Source organism: Grammomys surdaster, unplaced genomic scaffold (genome assembly GCF_004785775.1).
Source record: "Grammomys surdaster isolate TR1022 unplaced genomic scaffold, NIH_TR_1.0 145, whole genome shotgun sequence".
Taxonomy (NCBI): Eukaryota; Metazoa; Chordata; class Mammalia; order Rodentia; family Muridae; genus Grammomys; species Grammomys surdaster.
In genome coordinates, this window is record NW_021604603.1 from 2,774,527 (window position 1) to 2,793,931 (window position 19,405).

Sequence of the window (19,405 nt, forward strand, 5' to 3'; positions counted from 1 at the left end):
ATCAGGTTGAAAAGAAGGCACCTGTGCACAGGCTAGCTGGTCACGTTCTAGGCTCTGAGCCTGTCTCACTATCAGCACCCTCATTAGTCCAGAGCCTGTGCTAGTTTCCTGCTGGGAACTATGCAGTCATTAAGTACCACCTAGTACCACTGACTTCACAAACATTAGGTGTCGAATGACCTTTCACAGGGGTCACCTAAAACCTTAGGAAGACCATCTGCATATCAGATTTACATTACGATTCATAGCAGTAGCAAAATTACAGTTATGAAGTAACAATGAAAATGTAATTTTATGGTTGGGATCACCACAACATGAAGACCTGTATTAAGGGGTCACAGCACTAGTTAAGTTGAGAACCACTGGGTCTAGAGGACCCAAGGCTCCAAGTCTAGAGTCTAGACCAGTAATTTTGCTACTGTTATGAATCGTAATGTAAATCTCTGATATGCAAATGGTCTTAGTCGACCCTGTGAAAGTATCAATACACACACACACACATACATACACACACACACACACACACACACACACACACACACCATTGCAAGGGCTTGAAACCCTCAGGTAGAGAACCACTACCCTAGAGTGTCTGGCGTGGTGCAGTGCTGAGGTGCTCCAGGCAGAGAAATCTGGACCCGTGACTGGGTTTTGCAGCCTCGAATTCTATCGTCTATTCCTATGAAGTTCTCAAAAAAAAGCAAGGAAAAAAAGGGATGAAAAAGCACTTCTAAAAAGTTGAATTCATTTACCATCACAACAGAGCGTAGTGGTGACATTTTGAAGGTCCTGAGCGGCCTGCAGGGCGTGGTGGTTGGAAGGGTGAATGTTTAATTAGCTCCTTCCTTCACTAGCTAAGGCTTTTGCTGGAAGACACGCTGGCCAGCCAGGCAGCCTCTAGGGCGCCCCCTCCTGCTCGAATACGTGCATCACTCTTTCCCGTGGTAGCCAGTTGAGAAGGCAGCCATTGGCTGTCCTATGGCCAGACTCCTTCCTTAGGGTTGGCCTTGTGGAGGTCCTTCCCGGGAGGGTGGATTGTGGACACCCAGCTCCAGTGTCTAGAAAATCATACCAAGAAAGTCCACTTCAGAGGTCTCTTGTCCCTGGTCCCGAGTGGGCTACGTTGGGAGTGACAGAAGAGAGTATTACTAACTGATGTTTGATATTCTTTGGAAGCAGTTTAGAAGCATAATTTTTAGATATAACAGCCTATTAATAGAAGACTAATAATAGCAATAGTAATCACTATAGCTATTGTAGAATATTAATAACAATAACTAACTCATTAAGTTTTTACATGATTAATCAAGGTACCCAGATCAATGCACTAGTATATGGCTCCTCAATAATGCTCCCCCCAAATGTGGTAGGTACTATTCTTAGCCATGAAACTGAGGCACAGAAATTTTAAATAGAAACCCTAAGGTCTCATGCATGACACTAGAGCTTTTGGGTTTTAATGGCTGTCGTACTGCCCCCTAGTGGGTGTTTAGAAGATTTGCAAGAGAGCCTTTGGCTATCTCAAACATGGGTGGCAAAACTCTGGCTAAGTTTTTAGTTGTTGCACTGCACAGCACAAGCATCCAAAACAAGACTTTCCCCAGTCCTCGGCAAACCTCTTTAGAGCATTAATGCCTGGACCAAAAAGCGCTTCTCATATAAGCTTAGCCAACGTCAGTTCATCATACTACTGAAACGTTTGTGTGGGGTTTGACGCTTAAGGAATAAGCTTCATGAGCAGCTGTGTGAAATTATTGTGAAGAAACTTAAATGGACTATGACATAGTCTCAAAATTACCAAATAACGCAATCTCACATACTGGCAACACATTATTATTATTATAACATTTATAACAGTTCGTGCAACTGAGACTTCTTTCCGTGTTGCCAGGCTGTGTTACTTAAGAGCAAAGAAACTGGCTGCAAAGCATCTGCCCAAGGTGAGCAGAACACCCCAGAATCACTGAAGAGAGCCCTCAAACCAGTGGTTCTCGACCTGTGGGTCATGATCCCCTTGGAGATCATACATCAGATATCCTGAATGTCACATATTTACATTAATTTATAGCAGCAGCAAAATTACAGTTGTGAAGTACCAATGAAACAATTTTATGGTGGGGGGGTCACCACAACACACCTATATTAAAGGGTCACAACATTAGGAAGGTTGAGAACCACTGCCTTAAGCAGAGGTCTCTGGAACGAAGCTTTGAGAAATTATTTTGGGAGCTAAAGAGACGACTCAGCAAGTCAAAGTGTATAATGGTCTTTCAGAGACCTGAATTTGGTTTCTAGCACCCACATCAGACAGCTCACAACATCTGTAACTCCAGCTCCAAAGCATCCTGTTCAACATGCACCTGCAGTTACGTGCACATTACACACACACACACGCACAAGTAATAATAATATAATAATAATGTCAGGCATGGCGGCACATGCTTTAATTCCAGCACTCAGGAGGCAGAGGTCAGAGAATCCCAGGGAAGCCTGGACTACATAGTGAGACCCTATCTCAAAAAAAGTACTAAAACCTTTCATCTTTTGCCACTCTTTGTATTTTCCCCTAACTTTTAAAATGTTCCGTTGTATGCAGAAGTCAAAGGCCAGTTTTGCGGAGTTGGGTCCCTCCCTCCAGCTTTATGTGGGTTTCACAGTGCCTGTATCTGCTGATTCATCCTTCCAGGCCTGGTCCTTTAAACCTTTTAAGTTTTGTATAAATGCTCGTTTCTCTATCTTTCTCTGAAGCTGTCCGAGGACTCACCCGTGACTGCTTTTCTCAGCTCATCCACTGCTCCCCACGGATCTTTGGGAATGCAATCCACTGAGACCATTTAAACGGATGAGACTTCATGGCAGATGTGCATCTGCTAGCCATCCTAAGCCCATTCAGTGTCATGACAGTGGCCCCACACAGCCCACTTCCCTGCAGGCACCAGACAGCTTCCTCTGCTCTGGGCCTCTTTTCTATTTTTTCACTCCCCTGTTTCTCTTGCTGTATACAATTACCTGGGCACCTCGATCATCTGACATAGATATTTTGTGGGGTTTTCTTTGCAGTACTAGGGAATGGAATCTAGAGGCAGGAACAGACTCAGGAGCGCCAGGCATGCCAGGCAAGCATACTACCATTGTGTAACTAATAGACCCAGCCCTTTTAAATTAAGTTTTAAAAATTAAAATTATATGTGTGAGAGTTTTGTATATGTGTATGTCTGTGCACCATGTGTGTGCAGTGCACAGAAGCCAGAAGAGAGCATCGGATCCCCTGGACCAGGAGTTACAGACAGTTGTGTGATACCGTATGGGTGCTGGGAATTGCATCCAGGTCCTCTGGAGGAGCAGTCATTGCTCTTAACCGCTGAGCCATCTCACCAGTCCCAGATCTAGTCCTGTTAAAAATATATTTGTTTGTTTATTTATGTACTTAGATTATAATTTACATCATCTCCACTTGTGATGGTTTGTGTGTGCTTGGCCCAGGGAATGGCACTATTAGAAGGTGTGGCCTTGTTGGAGTAGGTGTGTCACTGTGGATGTGGGCTTAAGACCCCCATCCTAGCTGCCTGGAAGTCAGTTTTCTCCTAGCAGTCTTCAGCTCTGCCTGCACCATGCCTGCCTGGATGCTACCATGCTCCCTCTTTGATGATAACGGACTGAACCTCTGAACCTGTAAGCCAGCCCCCAAAAATGTCGCCCTTTTAAGAGTTGCCTTGGTCATGGTGTCTGTTCACAACAGTAAAACCCTGACTAAGATAACATTCCACTCCCTCTCCTTTCCTCCCTCCAAATCCTGCCATAATCCCCTTTTTTTCAAATTCATAATCTTTTTTGAAATAATTATTGTTACACATATATGTATAGACATATGTATTACACACAGAAAGAGAAGTACAGTCTGCTCAGTCTGTATAATTTACAAGTAAATGTGCCTTTTGGAGCTGACCGTTTGGTATTGGATAATCAATAGGTATGTTTTCCCTGGGGAAAGACCATTTCTCCCATTTTCAGGATTTCTCAGTTGCCTATGGTTGTATAGAGTTGAGGCCTTCTGGGCTTCCCACCACTGTCCATGTTAGCACGTCTCTCAGTGCCGTCTTGTTCAGCTCATGTTCAGCCAGTAGTGTTGGTGATACCTTAGGGGTGTAGCTTCTAACATTCCTAGGAGACACTACTAACAACCAATTCTCTGACCTCCTGGCCCTTACAATCTTTACACACACACACACACACACACACACACAAACACAATTCCAAAATACTCCTGAACCTTAAGGTTTAGGAGTTATTTTATAGATGTATCCATTAGGACTGGACTCCCCAACTCTGCATCTGATTGGTTGTGCTTTTCTGTAATGGTCTCCATTGGTTGCAAAGAGACAAGGTGAGAACTACTTTTCCTAGGCTAGACCTTGGAGAAAGACTCTTTTCAAATACTTGTTTTTGAGGTGTGATCTCATTAAATTGTTCAGGTTGATCTTGAACTATAATTGGGGAAGACCTTGAACATACGATCCTCTTGCTTTAGCTTATAGTGTAGCTGGGATGACTGGTCTGTGTGGCTCCTAGGATCAGGTTTTAACAGAGTGTTTGCTCTCTGCTACTGGGGTGAGGGAGGATGCTCTTTTTGAAGAAAGGCTCTTACCAGATATTACAAATGGCTTCAAACTCACTGTGGAGCCCAGACTGGCCTCAAACTTGGGCTCCTCCTGCCTCAACCTCCTGAGGGCTAAGATCACAACTCTGTGCTACCACATCTGACTTGTTTACTCGCGTACATGTGTGTTTTTGTTTCTGGATAAAATGACTCAAGGTTATTGGTTGCTTGTTTTTGTCATTGAGACAAAGTCTCAGGAGGTAGTCTTGACCAGCCTGGCACCCACTCTATAAACCAGGCTAGACACAAAGAGATCAGCCTGCCTCTGTCTCCTGCATGAGGGAATTAAAGGTACTGCCACACCCAGCTTCTCCCCTGCTTTCTATTTCTTTTAAATTCAGACACCTGCTATCATGCATAGTATACGTGTCTGCCTATTTTCTGAGGATCATTTTTTTGAAGCTTTACTTATTTATTTAGTGTGTATCTCTCTGTCTGTCTGTACCACATGGAGTTACAGGCAGTCGTGAGCTGCCTGAAGTAGGGACACGGGTGCTGAGAATCAAACCCAGGCCTTCTGGAAGAGGAGGAAATGCTTTTAACCACTGAGCTATCTCTCCAGCCCCGTGTGCATCTCCTCGGAGGCCTTGCCTGAGCTTTTGTATCCTGAGAGAAACCATGTCTCAGAAATTATTCTCTTGTTCCTTTTTGGTGTGGCTTTCCGTTTTCATGGCTCCACGACATCATGGTGTCTAGCCATGGATGTCACTCATGTCACCTGAGAGCTTCATGTCGGGATCAGGGGCACATTGCAAAGGGGACCTGGTCACATCTCCCTCTGAAATGGGAGAAACATCATCAGAAACAATCTGCCTCGTCTCTCTCTCAAACAGATTTTTTAAAAATTATTTTATGTGTATGTATGCCTGTAAATATATGTGTGTACTGCAGGCATACCTGGTACCTATTAAGACCAGAACAGAGAACTGGACCCCCTGGAACAAGAGTTACCCATGATTGTGAGCTCTCATGTTGATCCTGGGAGCCAAACGTGTGTTCCCCTGCAGGAACAGCAAGTGCTCTTAACTGCTGAGCTGGCCCCTGGGTCCTCATCTGCCTCTTTGTCAGGCTTTCAGAACAGGGAAGGATGTACCCATGTCTATCTAGCTACTGAGTGGATTGACACAGGTTCCCTATCTGTCCCATCTTCTCCTGAGACCGATTCTCCACCTGTTCAACCTCACTGCCCCATCAGAGCACTGGGGGTAGAGGGGTGAAGGAAATTGAAATCCTTGCTGCCTAACTCCATGGGACACCTACACCCTTGGTTTATATAAATCTCACTCCCCTTAGGTCTGATATAGGTTTGAGTCATGAGTCTGGGTCCCTAGTATCTCTCGTGCGTGCTAGCACAAAACCAACAAACAAGCAAACAAACAAATAATTTTTAAAATGGCCAGCACATTTAAAAGTTGGGTGTGGTGACACATGACTTGAATCTCAGCACTGGGGTGGCAGAGGCAGGTGGATTTCTGTGAGTTCAAGGCCAGACTGGTCTACACAGTGAGTTCCCGTCTAGCCAGGAGAAATTGTCTTAAAAACAAACAAACAAACAAACAAACAAACAAACAAACCCAAAGGGCAGGGCACCATTCTACCTCTTCCCATAAGCTCTATCAAACAGGTGAGAAAACCAGGCATGTCCAGATCTTTGCCTTTCCATTTCCAAGCTGATCAGAGGAGGTGGGCCAGAAAGGGCCTTGTGAATGGTAGTTTCAGAACAGGTCTGTGCCTTTAAGTAGCCATTTGTGAGGGGAATGTGGGAGGGTGAGAGTTAATTATTTACCAGAGGCTCTGTCACTGTTGCCAAGGGTCAGCTTCCCGGGAACATGCCCAGGATCGGTCCTCTGGGCTCTCCACTAGCCAGCTGACCAGGAAGGCCCCCCAGTGGACTGAAGTATGATCTCCATCACCGAGTGGCAGAGTGAGTGGACTGGCTGCTGGGAGCCTGAGGGGCTGTGGAGGGGGGTCCCTACTAGGGTGAGTGCATGGGTGAGTGAACATGTGCTCTTCCCAAGCTGGTTCTTCTGCCAGGACCTACAAATGTGACCTCTGGAGCCAGCAGTTGGAAGCTGCTCTGTTGGCATCCTCGAAGCAGCAGGGTTAGGGCGAGTGTGACCTCTGCCCTGTAGAGGGTGGGGCCAGCCCACACACTCAGGCCGCCAGAGGCAAATTCACAAGGCAGGCTGAGACCATCTCACCGATAGTTCTGACAAGTAGGATGCCTCTGCCCATTCAGAGATCTCCCCAAAACCTCAAGATCTTCTGTGGCTCTGGGTCTGTTTCCTCACCCCCAAACACTGCTACTTTTTCTTTAAGGGGTAGGTAAGAGGCAGCCTGGGAAGAGCAGGTTGTCCACAGAGAAGGGAGAGCTAAGGCTTCACTGGGTGAGTTGCTTAGCCTCTGAGCCTACTTTCTCCTCAGTGAACCTATGGTAACATTTGCTTTTTGCCAAGCACTGTGCCAACACAGAAGGGAATACCAAGAGTAAGAGAGGTATGCCCTCTGCTTACCTTCTAGCAAGGGAAGTCAGGCTATTGGCTCAGAAAGAAGTGACTGTGTAGCAGGTCAGATAGTAATAAGAGCCCCCCCCAACCTAAAGCAAAACAGAGTAAAGGGGCCGTGGAGTTTGAAGTATGTGTATGTGTGTGAGGATATTCATATCCACTATCCAGGGAAGGCTTTGTTGGAAAGGGTCCTTAATGCAGAGGACTCCAGGAAGTGAGAGGTAGGCTATGCACAGGAAGAATGTTCCAGGAAGAGAGAACAGCCAGCACAAAGTTCCTGTGACACTACATCTGTGGTGTGTGAGGCCCAACAAAGAGGCTGATGTGGCTGAAACATTATAGGCCGAAAGGAGGGCTTGGGTGAGGAAAGTTCCAGAAAGGTAACTCATGCTGGATCACTGTAGTAGCCCATGCTACACCACTGTATGGATGACAGAGTTTAGAGCATGCTGTATGTGAGAGGTGTAAGAGGTGTATTGCATTTGAAAAGCTCACTCTGGCTGCTGAGGGAAAGTAGACTGTAGAGGGTGGGGCAGCAATGGAGAGACCCTTCCAAGGCGAGAGAAGGCAGGCAGGGGGAGGAGGTGGGGGGGGACAAGATGTGAGCGGTGCAGAGATAGGAAGTAGCCCTGTGGGCCTGTCTGGAGGAATTTTCTGGAAGATGGAGTGAGAGATATGAAAGGATATAAAGAATCAGGAATACCTCCCTGGTGCCTGAGGAGTGTCCCAGAAAGGACGAGGAAGTGGGAAGCAGGAAGCGGGAAGCGGGAGCCAGGTCTGAATAGGCTGGCATGCTTGTCTCACACATCCAGGATAGACTTCAGGCAGAGAGTAGAGGGTAAGGTAAGGGTCTGAACTCCAAGGGACTTGTCCAGGAAGAGAAATGTGGGAATCAACAACAAGTAGATAGCTGGTGCTTAAACCCACGAAAGTCCCTAGACCCCAGGGGCACAGCCTCTCAGCCTCCCCCCCCACCCCACCCCGCTCCCTTCTGTGAGCCTTGGGTGTGGATGTTTTATTATGGGAGCTGTCCTGGACACTGTGAAACCTCAGCAGTACATCTGGCCACCCAGCAGGTGACAGCAGTCAACCCTCCATACCTTGAGACAACCTAAATATCTCCGTACATCCCTCATCAAAACTGCTTTCCCTGCGTTCCCACCTTCCAACCGACCAGGGTAAGAAGAAAGGTCAGCAGAGCCCTGAGGCAGGGGCATACTGACGTGCTATTAAGCTCATTAGCCTTCAAGTGTGATGATAAGCTCTTAGAGGCTGTGACAAGTCCTATGAAGCTTGGTCCTGTGAGAGGGAGAAATGACAAGATTGCTGTCAGGGCACAGAGACAGGGACAGGCTTCCCCAAGGAGCTGGCATTTAAAGCATGAGGACAGTGGAAGATGTTTGAGAGCCCCCGCCCCCTGCCCTACACAGGATCTGTAAGGCATGTATAGAAAAAGATCCCTTCTTCACTCCAAGCAGATGGAATGAGCAGGATGCTATATGATCCACCAGTACACTTCCAGTCTTTGAGCTCTGTGTGGAGGTCTGGGGACAGGAGTGGTGACAAGCAGGAAACAAGGGACTAATGGAGACTGTGTGTGTGGGGGGGGGGGTCCAAGAGAGATGAGGATGGCTAGGAGTGACTTGGCAAGATGAAGCATGGCAGGTTTTGGATGCTTCTGGAAGCAGCCGCCTGATACCAGATTAGACAGGGTAGGCGGTGGGTGCCTCAAGGGACTTGGCAGGCAGTGGCAGTGGAAATGCTGGAGGCACTGGATAAAGAAAGGAAGGCTGATCACAGCTTGGGACCCGGTGCGTGCAAAGTGCCAGAAAGAAAACCAAGCTGACGGCTAAGCAAGCCGTGGGGTCTCCAGCATCCTGGGCGTGAGAGATAAATGTCGACATTATCAGCACACAGGCAAGCATTTAAAAACATGGAAGATGTGGGAAAACAGAATGAGGAGATACAGGAGCTGGGCCCAAACCCTGAGTGAGCCAAACCACAGGAGAAAGTAGGAGCTGGCAAAGGAGGGGGGAGGGGGAAGGGGAGGGGAGGAGTTACAGCTGGGGGTACGGTACAGGTAGCTGGTGGGAGGTGGGGGTTACAGCTAGCAGGCAAGAAGAAAAATCTGAAAGTATCCTGGGAGCCAAGAGAAGAGATTCCAACCAGGCAGTGGCCTGCTGCCTGCTGCCAAGGACTGACACCCACTTGGAGATTTGAGTTATTAATGGCCAAAACAAGAACATTTTCTGCAAGAGTGGAAATGACTGGGTTGGCTAAGGTTACATTTCAGAATCTTGACTGTATTTAAGGCCCCGGGCAGGCGCCATACCCCATCAGGGTTCAGTTTTGTTTGTGAAGCGGTGTTAACCACAGCCCTTTGGCGGATGGTTATGTCAAGTTAAGGTGTGAACTGTGCAGGCTGTTGCAATGGCCACCACTGTCTATCACTGCTGTCAACTCTCCTCTGTCTGAAATAATTCAGTCCGAAAGTCGTTTGACGAAACACGTAGGGGTTCTCAGAGTGGAGAGTCAGAGCCCCACCCTGTGAGCAGTGTTCCATGGGTAGCCAAGATGGGGTATGGACGGTATTCCTATGGGGTAGTGGTAGGGTCCTGGTGATGGCCATTCTCGTTTGTTAACTTGACTGTATCTGGAGTGACCACAATCCAGAAGTGGAGGACACACTTGTGATCCAGATCTTGAGGCTGGAAGACACACCTTTAATCCAGATCTTGAGGCACACCTTTAATCTGGACCATACCTTCTGCTGAAGGCCTACATAAGGACAGTGGAAGAAGGAAGGGCTCACTCATCCTCTGCCTGCTTGCACTTACTTGCCAGCACATCTGTTGGAGCCTACTTCTTCGGGACCCCAGCTTATACAGAAGACCAACTGACACAACTATCCTCGTGGGACTGAGTAAATAGTAGATTCTTAGGCTTCCCATTCATAGCTTCCCATTGTTGGGTTAGTTGACTGCAGCCTGTAAGTCAGTCTAATAAATTCCCTTTATATGGAAAGACATTCCATAAGTTTTGTGACTCTAGAGAATCCTCATAAAGAAGGGCCCAGCATGTCACCTGAAGAGTAAAGATAGCTCATCAGTGGGAGTTAGGCTTGAAGCAGGTTCACCATGAGGCTGCAGTAGGTGTACATGGTAATATCCGGCAGATGGCTCTGCCTGTGAATTCTGACATGGGAAAAATCTTAGACAAATCCTATGAAGAGACCAAATACAAAATAAGTGGCCTGAATCTTCAGAAGATCAGGGGCATGTTGAGTTCCGATTGTGGGAAGTATTCCAGTCAAGCACACTAAAGATAGCACATGTTGATGAACCGTGTCTTCTCCCTGTGAATGACATTACTGGCATTCATGGGCACAGCCTGAATGGGGTCTTAGGGCTAAACAATAGAAATATATAAATACTAATTTTCTGTTTTGACATCTGTAGCTTGCCTATCTCTAGGGGAAGGGAAGGGCAGTCTGAATAGTTCAGGAGTGACACCCACTCTCAGTTAGGTGAAGACAAAGATTCTTAATAGAATACTTGTAACTTTTGGTACGTTTGTAATTGTATAAAGAGAAAAAGGCTGTCTTACACTTGTAGCCCCAGATATTTAGAAGGTTGAGGCAGGAGGATCACATGAACTCGTGAATTGGAGAAGAGGCCTGAGATACTTGAGAAAGAATAAATATATTACTCCTTACATAGGCTTGGGCCAAAGAGACCCATCCACATGCTCCGTGTGATAATGCCCTGCAGCAAAAAACACATTGAAGATGGCTTCACCTGATGCAGTCTGAAAAGCTATGTCCTGGTCACCTGGCTTTGGCCTCTCCCCAATGGCTGCAGGCTGAGGACTCCTTCAGGCAACAGTCTGGGAACTGCAGGACCTAGGGACTAGCAGCTGGAGAGTCAGTACTCAGATGACATGTGACATGGAGAGACCCAAAACTGGACATCTGAAGCCAGAGAAGATCTCTACCCTTGCTAGGCAGCGCCCTCCCTAGAGCCAGGCCATCCTGAAGCATTTACCTTTACTTCCAGCTTTCTGCTTTGTAACTTGTGCAGCAGGGGGCGCTGCGGCCTCTGTCTGGATCATGGAAACATCACCTACAAGCACGTAGTTCCTGTGGATCTGTATGACATACCCTCACCTACCCCAAACCCCACTGCCTTCTCTCCCATGGCTGCTATCCTGAAAGGAACTTCAGGTACGAGCCCCTCTTCCTGAATTTGGCTGACTCACGGAACTACAGTAGAAGCAACAGGAGGGGCTCATTTTGAAGCTATGTGAGAGAAACCCAAGTCCTAATACCTGTCTATGAGCTATTGTGTGAAGCTGAACGCCAGAAGCAACTATATGTGGTCTATAAAAAAGCCAGTCCCAACAGAGGAAAAGTCTGGGATTGCTCCAACCTGTGGAGAAGACTACAAAACAAACTGGAGATTGATCATTGAGCAAACCACTGTTAGAGAAGATGTCTAACATAAGAAATGAGCTCCACTCAGTGGGGGTGGAGGCACACACCTGTAATCCCAGCACTGAGGAGGCTGAGGCAGGGGGACTCTCCTGGGCTACATAGTAACATTAAGTCTCAAAAACTCCAAGATAATCACACAAGTGTGCACTTGCGCACACACACACACAGAGTGTTTGATTCATTGGTTTAGGTTATTTGAGACAGAATCTTACTCTATAGCTCAGGCTGGCTCCAGACCTGCCATAACTCCCCACCTTTGCCCCCTGAGGCTGGGATTGCAGCGTGCACCACCACATCTGGCGCTTTCTTTTGTTTTGCTTTGCTTTGCTTTGCTTTGCTTTGCTTTGCTTTGCTTTGCTTTGCTTTGCTTTGCTTTGCTTTGCTTTGCTTTGCTTTGCTTTGCTTTGCTTTGGTTTTGTGTCAGGGTTTCACTCTGATCTTGAACTCCCAATCCTCCTGCCTCAGCTTTCTGAGTTCTGGCGTACAGACCCACACCACTGAGCAGGGCATGGATTCTTGTCTGGCTGTGTCTGTGGGTCACTTTGGAGTCTGCCATGTCTCAAGATCCCCTCCGCAGGGAGTTTCCTCATAGTGGTTCTCAGAATCTTAATAGAGACCCAAAGTGGTCCTGGGTGCTTCTGATGACATCAGCACACATCTTCTGGCATGCTCAGGGCCGGGGGCACTGCTGTGGCCACTCCTGGCCTCTGCTTTCATGGGGACAGTGCTCACAGTGTCTAAACGCCTCCGTGGCCTCCTGACTAAAGTTCCTGTTTCTCTGTGAGAGCAAGCGGCAGTGAGTCATGGTCAGGAGTGGGTGTTCTGGAGATCCATGGCTCTGCTGCCCTCCTCAGAAAGGCATGCAAGGAGAATCTGAGAAACTCAGGTTCTTTGCAAAACAAGCAAGCAAGCAGACAAACAAAACCAAGTCTATTCAGGTCAGGCACACAGACATCTTAACAAAGCAAAACAAACAGCAAAACCAAGAAAATGTTCACACCGCGACTCTACATAGAGGAAAGGGGATGCTGTGAGAATGGAGTTGTGATGTATATTTTTCTGGCAAGTGTAAGGCGATAACAGATTTTTATGTTTTTGTTATTTTCAGACAGAGTCTCAGTATGTAGCCTTGGCTGGCTGGAACTCACTATGTAGACCAAGCTAGCCTATAACTCACAGAGATTGTCTGCTTCTGCCTCCAGAGTGATGGAATTAAAGGTGTGTACCGCCATGCCCAGCTGATGACGACATATGTTTCAAACATTATGTACACTGTTTTATAATAAGTACTTAAAACATGACTGGAACAGCTGTGAGCACCTACAGTCTCAGCCATGCAGAAGGCTGAAGAGAGAATATTGCAAGTTCAAGGCCAGCCTAGGCTACAGACCATGAGTCTGTCTTAGGGGTGGGAGATTGGATGTGGCACTAGTATAGAACACTTGTCTAGCACATGAAGTAAGGTCCTGGGTTCAACTCCCACTACCGAAACAAATCCCAAACATCTTACCATTCACGTTAAAGTAATGTGGTATAGTCCTTCACCACACCACCGGCAGGGTTATAGTGAACAGACACCTTGTCTCCAAGAGTAGAAACACCACAAAGAGCACAGCCATTCTAAGGTACCGTGGGTGTTGTATTCTGCCAAGCTGTCCTAGGCTGAGAAGTTTAATTCAGGCCAGCGCCTTTGGGAATGGAAGGCGGAAACAAGCCATACCACAAAGACTTGTCAGAAACCTGAGATTCCACCTCAAAAACCAAAGCAATAACTCACAGTGTGATCCCACCTCATCTGTCAGAGTGGCTGCTGTCAAAAACATTAAAATTGAGGCTGGAGAGATGGTTCAACAGTTAAGAGTGCTCACTGCTCTTCCAGAGGACCTATGTCCCAGCCCCTATGCCAGGGGGCTCATAGCTGCCTGTAACTCCAGCTCCAGGATATCTGACTGCCTCTCTGGCCTCTGCAGATGCCCACACACATGATATGCCAACACAGAGACACACAGACACACAGACACACACATAAGTGAAAACGAAAATAAATATTTTTTAAAACGATGTATTTATTTTTATGTACACAAGTGTTCTACCTGCGTGTACACCAGTGTGCCAGAAGACAGCATCAAATCTCATTATAGATGGGTGTGAGCCACCATGTGGTTGCTGGGAATTGAATTTATGACCTCCGGAAGAGCAGCCCTCTTAACTGCTGAGCCATCTCTCCAACCTCCTTTTCTTTTTAATTGGAAATCAAGTGTTGGCAAGGATGTGGGAGCCTTGTGTTCTGAGGACAGGAGAGTGAGAGAAAGGAGTCAGTCTGGAAAACAGTACTGCAGCTTCTCAGGTCACAGGGAGATCATCGAGTGGCCCAGCAACCCCACTTCTGGATGTAAACCAAAAGACCTGAAAGCAGGATCTATTTGTTTGTTTGTTTGTTTGTTTGTTTGTTTGTTGCAATGGGTGCTCTGTAGCCCACAATAGTCCAAAACAGCCAAGGATGACACAAACTCATGACTCTTCTGCCTCCACTCCCCAAGTTCCAGGATTACAGACCATTGGCAAACTCAGCATTGAGAGTAAGATCTCAAAGATTATAACTTCAAACAGAAGTAACCTTGTAGGTTTTATTTTATGTACATTGACATTTTGCCTGTATGCATGTCTGTGTAAGGGTACAGTTTCAGTCCCCTGGAACTGGGGTTATAGACAGTTGTGTGCTGCCATGTGGATGCTGGGAATTCAACCCAGGTCCTCAGGAAGAACAGCCATTGCTCTTAATCTCTGAACCAACTCTCCAGCCCAATTTTTAATACAGTTTTAAAACAAAATAGCTTAATGAGTGGTCATCTGTTGCCTATCACAGTGGCAGAGAGTCAAATTCACGCTTCTAGATGTGATGAGAAGGACTCCAGACCAAAGAACCCACATGTCCTATGTATTATGTATTTCTGGAAGGATGGTCGGAAGTGCACATCACATACCGGAAGTATAACCTTTGACCAAACAAGGCGTTCTGACTGCACACTTCTGCCTAGTGATCACTGGCTTGGTTTACTCCGGTGGTCTTCAGTGATGCCTGTGGGACATTGCTAATGTGTAGGGACACTGTTAGTGGCAGGCAACCCTCTGAGCTAATGACTCTACTGAACTGAAGTTAAAGGAGACTAGGAAGGAGCCTAGGTCTCTGCTGCAGGATGGGTGAGCATGCTCCAAATCGATGGCTTCTATTTTCCCAGTCACTTGTGACAGATCAGCACTGAGAGCCGAGGAGAACGGAGAGGGCCTGGAGCCTGTGAGCTGGGTGTGGCCCCAAAGATCTCAGCTGTAGGAACAGCATAGACAGGTTATTGTGTTTAGCCAGAGCCCCTACCCTGAAAACAATGTCCTACAGACAGAAACAGGAGCTGCAGTGACAGAATGTGAGGACACAGTCCTGTGAAGGTTTCCCAGGAGCTCAACAGAACCTGCCCATTGTCCGTCCCCTGGGCAGCCTTCCCAAGAGCACACACACACTCCTGACCTGTGTGGTAGGAAAGCTCAGGCTCTCCTTACCTTTGCAGAAATTGGAGTGGGCATTACCGGCTTCGGCGTCTTCTTCATCCTCTTTGGGATACTCCTATACTTTGACTCCGTGCTCTTGGCTTTTGGAAACGTGAGTACCCCAACACTAGGTACCTCTTCTGGATAGCCAGGAGGCTCAACCCCAAGTTCATTAGATCCTGGTCATTCAGGGTTAGATGAGAACTCCGGGGAGTGGGAGGGGGTGGACCAAAGGCATGGAGAGCCTGAGATTATTACAAGCTGTGGTTCCCAGGATGAATTAGACCCTGTCCCTGCCATTGGATCCCTGCATCTAGGGACATGGATGTAACTGGTACCTACATGGCAACAGGAGCTGTGGAAAATCCAGAGTAAGATAAGCACTTCCTTATGAACCAGGGGGCTGAGAGGAAGGAGTGCATGGAAGATGCTTGGGAAGGAAATGGAGGATAAAGCGCTTGCTCACAGACAGTTGTAACACTGAGAGAAAAGGCACGGTGGAGGTGTGGGTGGGGCATGGAAGGTAATAGAAGAAAGCTGGAGAGCTCAATTCTATGGAAGCCTGGGCCCCCATAAAGGGACCAATAGGAGCCATGCTGAAGGTCCTGGCAGAACCACAAAGTGAGAGCTCTCTAGGAACTTTGGGTAAAACTTCTTGTCTGAAAAAGGGGAGGATCCCACTCCCCAGTGGCCTCTATATGAGGAAAAGCTTAGAGCTGAGGAACTGGGTAGGAAACCAAAGACCTTCAAGTCCATCCCTCTGCCTCAGGGCATTTCTATTCCATACTAGCTAGAGTTACCCCCAGCTCTGGGATTCAGCCCCACTGCTGGGTCACCCCTGCCCCACAGCCCTGGGAATGAGTGGAATTTGCACACCCATCCTCATTTCCCTGGGCCTGCAGCTGCTGTTCCTGACTGGCCTCTCCCTCATCATCGGCCTGAGGAGAACATTTTCCTTCTTCTTCCAACGGCACAAGCTCAAGGGAACCAGCTTCTTCCTGGGGGGTGTCGCCATTGTGCTGCTACGCTGGCCCCTGCTGGGCATGCTTCTGGAGGCCTATGGGTTCGTTAGCCTCTTCAAGTGAGTACCATTTTCCTCAGCCCCAGTACACCACAGTTTAGGGAGAAGTGGCTCAGCCAAGGTTCAAATCTCTAATCTCCTCACTCATCCAAGACACTGGAGTTCACTTCCCAGCCTGGCTTCCTCCGAGCCCTGAGAAGAATCAGGTATTGATCCCCTGTCAGGCCTAGCCATTTTGAAAGGCAAAGGTAGCCTTGGTATGGGATGCTGAGGCACAAGGCCATGCCCACACGAACACAACCTCTGGCCGCCATCCACTCCAGGAGCTCAGCCATTGGTGAAGACATTCCTCATCCCATCTAGTAAAGAGAAGGCATTGGGCCAGGATGATCATCATAGTCATCAGAATAAGTCACAGGATGTGCATCCTTTGAGCTTGGCTTTATGTGAGGTCCTATGACATAGAAACAAATACTGCTAGGCACATTTGAAAACTGGCCATGGGGTCCAAGAAGTGAGGGATGTGTTCAGTGAGTACCGTGTCAGTAAGAGACAGAGCCTCCGTGTGACTGAGAGATGCCTGGGCTCCAGCCTGCTTCTCATCCACTTTACTCTGCTGCCCCTTTCCACAGAGCCCAGGGTCTAGTGGCTGCTCTCAGAGGAGACAAAGTCTGAGCCTTTGAGTAGGAGCTACCTTACCCCTCCCCTCCTAGGCCATCACTGACCCCTGTCCTCTCTTCTAATTCCTAGGGGCTTTTTCCCTGTAGTGTTTGGCTTCCTGGGCAGTGCATTTAACATCCCGTTCCTGAGCACAGTGAGTAGATCTTGGGCTTGGCAGTGATATCTGGGGTGGGGGATCATATGGAGCTGGCTAAGGTGCTACTCTAGGTGCAGTAGACCCCTCCCCTATACTCTCGGAGACACACTCACTCCAGGTCCGATCCTCCTCTCCCTGCTCCTTCTCCATTTGATAAGATCGAAAGTCAGGGCCCAGTAGGCTGGAGTAGCAGCTAAGGCATGGGTGGAGAGGAGGCAGCCATTAACAGCTCCCCAACCAAAGAAATGAAAACTCAACGAATGAAACTAGTGACCTAGCCAAGACATACCTGAGATTTCTGGTATACTTGGTTAAGTCTGGGCTACAGGCATATAGACATATACAAGGAAGGCAAAGCAAGGAGCAGAGCCTGTTCTGGGCCCCACCCCCATCTCTGAAATACCTCACAGGAACACACTGAGACACCCAGGGAGGGGCCAGAGCACACAGCTTAGAGCGCTTGCCAGCTGGGCACACCCCATCGCCTCTCTCCACAGGTAGCGTAGCACAGGCCCGCATGTCAAGGGCAGCTGGGTAATAGCCTGGATATTGAATCTGCTTCCCACTCTTTGTTTGGAATAATGATTCTTGGTTCCCACAGCTGTTCCAGAGGCTTCAAGGCTCCTCCAGCTCAATGGTCTGAACTGCCCGGGTGAGCTCCTTGAACTTGGAATGTTGGTGGAGGGGCTGGAAGGGAACAGGGGCTAGCTTCAGGAGCCCCCTCCCCAGCACTGACTTACTTCCCATCATACATGGGCATCTCCAAGTCCAGAAGAAAGATGGAGCTGAATGACGGATCTTAAACCCCAAAGTCATATCAAGAGCCTGCCGGGAGCGGAGATCCTGGCCATGACAGCCAGCTAGGGCTGGATACAAAATTCCCACACTGACTTTATGCAGGAGAGTGGAGATTAAATCCCCAAGCTGTGAACGTATCTGAGATTTGGAGTTGATGTCTGCGGCCTAGAGTATCCATCCCAGCCTTAGGGCAGGCCTGCAACACCACCCTCAACCCTGATCCAAGATGCTACCAAAGCTCCAAGAGTCAGACCCTGTCCTTGGATATTGTTCATGCTGACACTGATCACCCTAAAGGGTTTGATGTGATTCTAAGCCTTAGTTATCATTAGGCAACTATAGGAACTGGGCCCACATAGCATCAGGAAGAGTACCCTAGACTTGAGGTGACCACTTCCCCACAGGACACAGCAGATGGAACTGGAGCAGAAACAGCCTTGTGCATGGAGGTGGGCGGTGCCACTCAGAGTACCCAGCCTGGTCCTTGTTCTGGGGGAGCCCCTCATCTCATGGTTAAAAGAGTTTTTATTTTGTTTTTCTGAAACAAGGTCTTAGGTTGGCCTGGAACTCATAATCACCTGCCTCAAGTGTCCTGAATGATAGGATTGCATGTATGATGCAATATACTGACTTAAAAGGGGTCCGTGTAGACCAAAGGAAGAGCATAGGCCAGGCTTCGGTGGCACAAGCTTTTAATCCCAACACTTGGGAAGCAGAATCACACATCTCTGAGCTCAAGGCCAGCCAAGGCTACAGTGAGCCCCTGTCTCAAATCAAATCAAATCAAATCAAATCAAGTCAAATCAAATCCAAACAAACAATAACAAAAACCTTGAGGGAAGAAAGCAGGGAGGGAAGGAAAGATCAGAGTCACTGTGAGCAGCCACTGAGTCCTTTCTTTTTATGCCTAGCAGTGGAGTAGGTGTCAGGTATATATATGATGTATATATGATGGGGAGGCCTGTTCCCACCCTTAAGGGGTGTGTGTGTGTGTCTCTGTGTGTGTGTGTGTGTGTGTATGTGTCTGTGTCTGTGTATATATATGATACAGAAGCTTGTTCCATATATCTATCTATCTATCTATCTATCTATCTATCTATCTATCTATGATACAGAGGTTTGCTCTCACCCTTAAGGTATGTGTATAGACATACATACACACACACACACATACACACACATACACACACACACATATATGTATGTATGTATGTATGTATATATGTTTGTATGTATTCCATGTATGATGGGGAGGCTGTTCCTGCCCTTAAGGCACTGAGAGCTGCCCACTCTCCACATCTGCTTTCTCAAAGCTAGCTCAGTAACAGCAAATACAAAATAACCATTCCATCTCCCTCCCTCCCTTCTGTATTATTATAATTATTTTATTTTGTCCCGCTATGTAGGACAGGCTGTCTATGGACTCAGAGCTCTGCCTGCCTGTACCTCCCAAGTGCTTTGATTGGAGGAATCTGCCACCATGCCTGTCACTTTTTGATTTGTGGAGACAGGATCTCACTGTTACCCATCCTGGTCTGGAACTCTCTGAGTATCCCAGACTGGCCTAAAC

At 47.7% G+C, this 19,405-nt stretch overlaps 1 protein-coding gene across 3 annotated transcripts; it reads left to right on the forward strand.

The window, feature by feature from the left end:
* Positions 1-6,469: 6,469 nt before the first annotated feature.
* Positions 6,470-17,977, forward strand: Golt1a (golgi transport 1A). 3 transcript variants are annotated; one of them, XM_028764673.1, is made up of 6 exons: positions 6,470-6,581; positions 15,220-15,311; positions 16,102-16,280; positions 16,971-17,034; positions 17,639-17,689; positions 17,810-17,977. In XM_028764673.1, the coding sequence occupies exons 1-5, from the start codon at positions 6,557-6,559 to the stop codon at positions 17,678-17,680; spliced, it is 402 nt and encodes a 133-aa protein (XP_028620506.1). In that variant the 5' UTR covers positions 6,470-6,556; the 3' UTR covers positions 17,681-17,689; positions 17,810-17,977. The 3 variants fall into 3 exon arrangements, with proteins under 3 accessions (XP_028620506.1, XP_028620505.1, XP_028620507.1); XM_028764672.1 differs by having other exon boundaries at positions 17,639-17,977; XM_028764674.1 differs by lacking the exons at positions 16,971-17,034; positions 17,639-17,689; positions 17,810-17,977 and adding an exon at positions 16,544-16,595.
* The last annotated feature ends 1,428 nt before the right edge of the window (positions 17,978-19,405 follow it).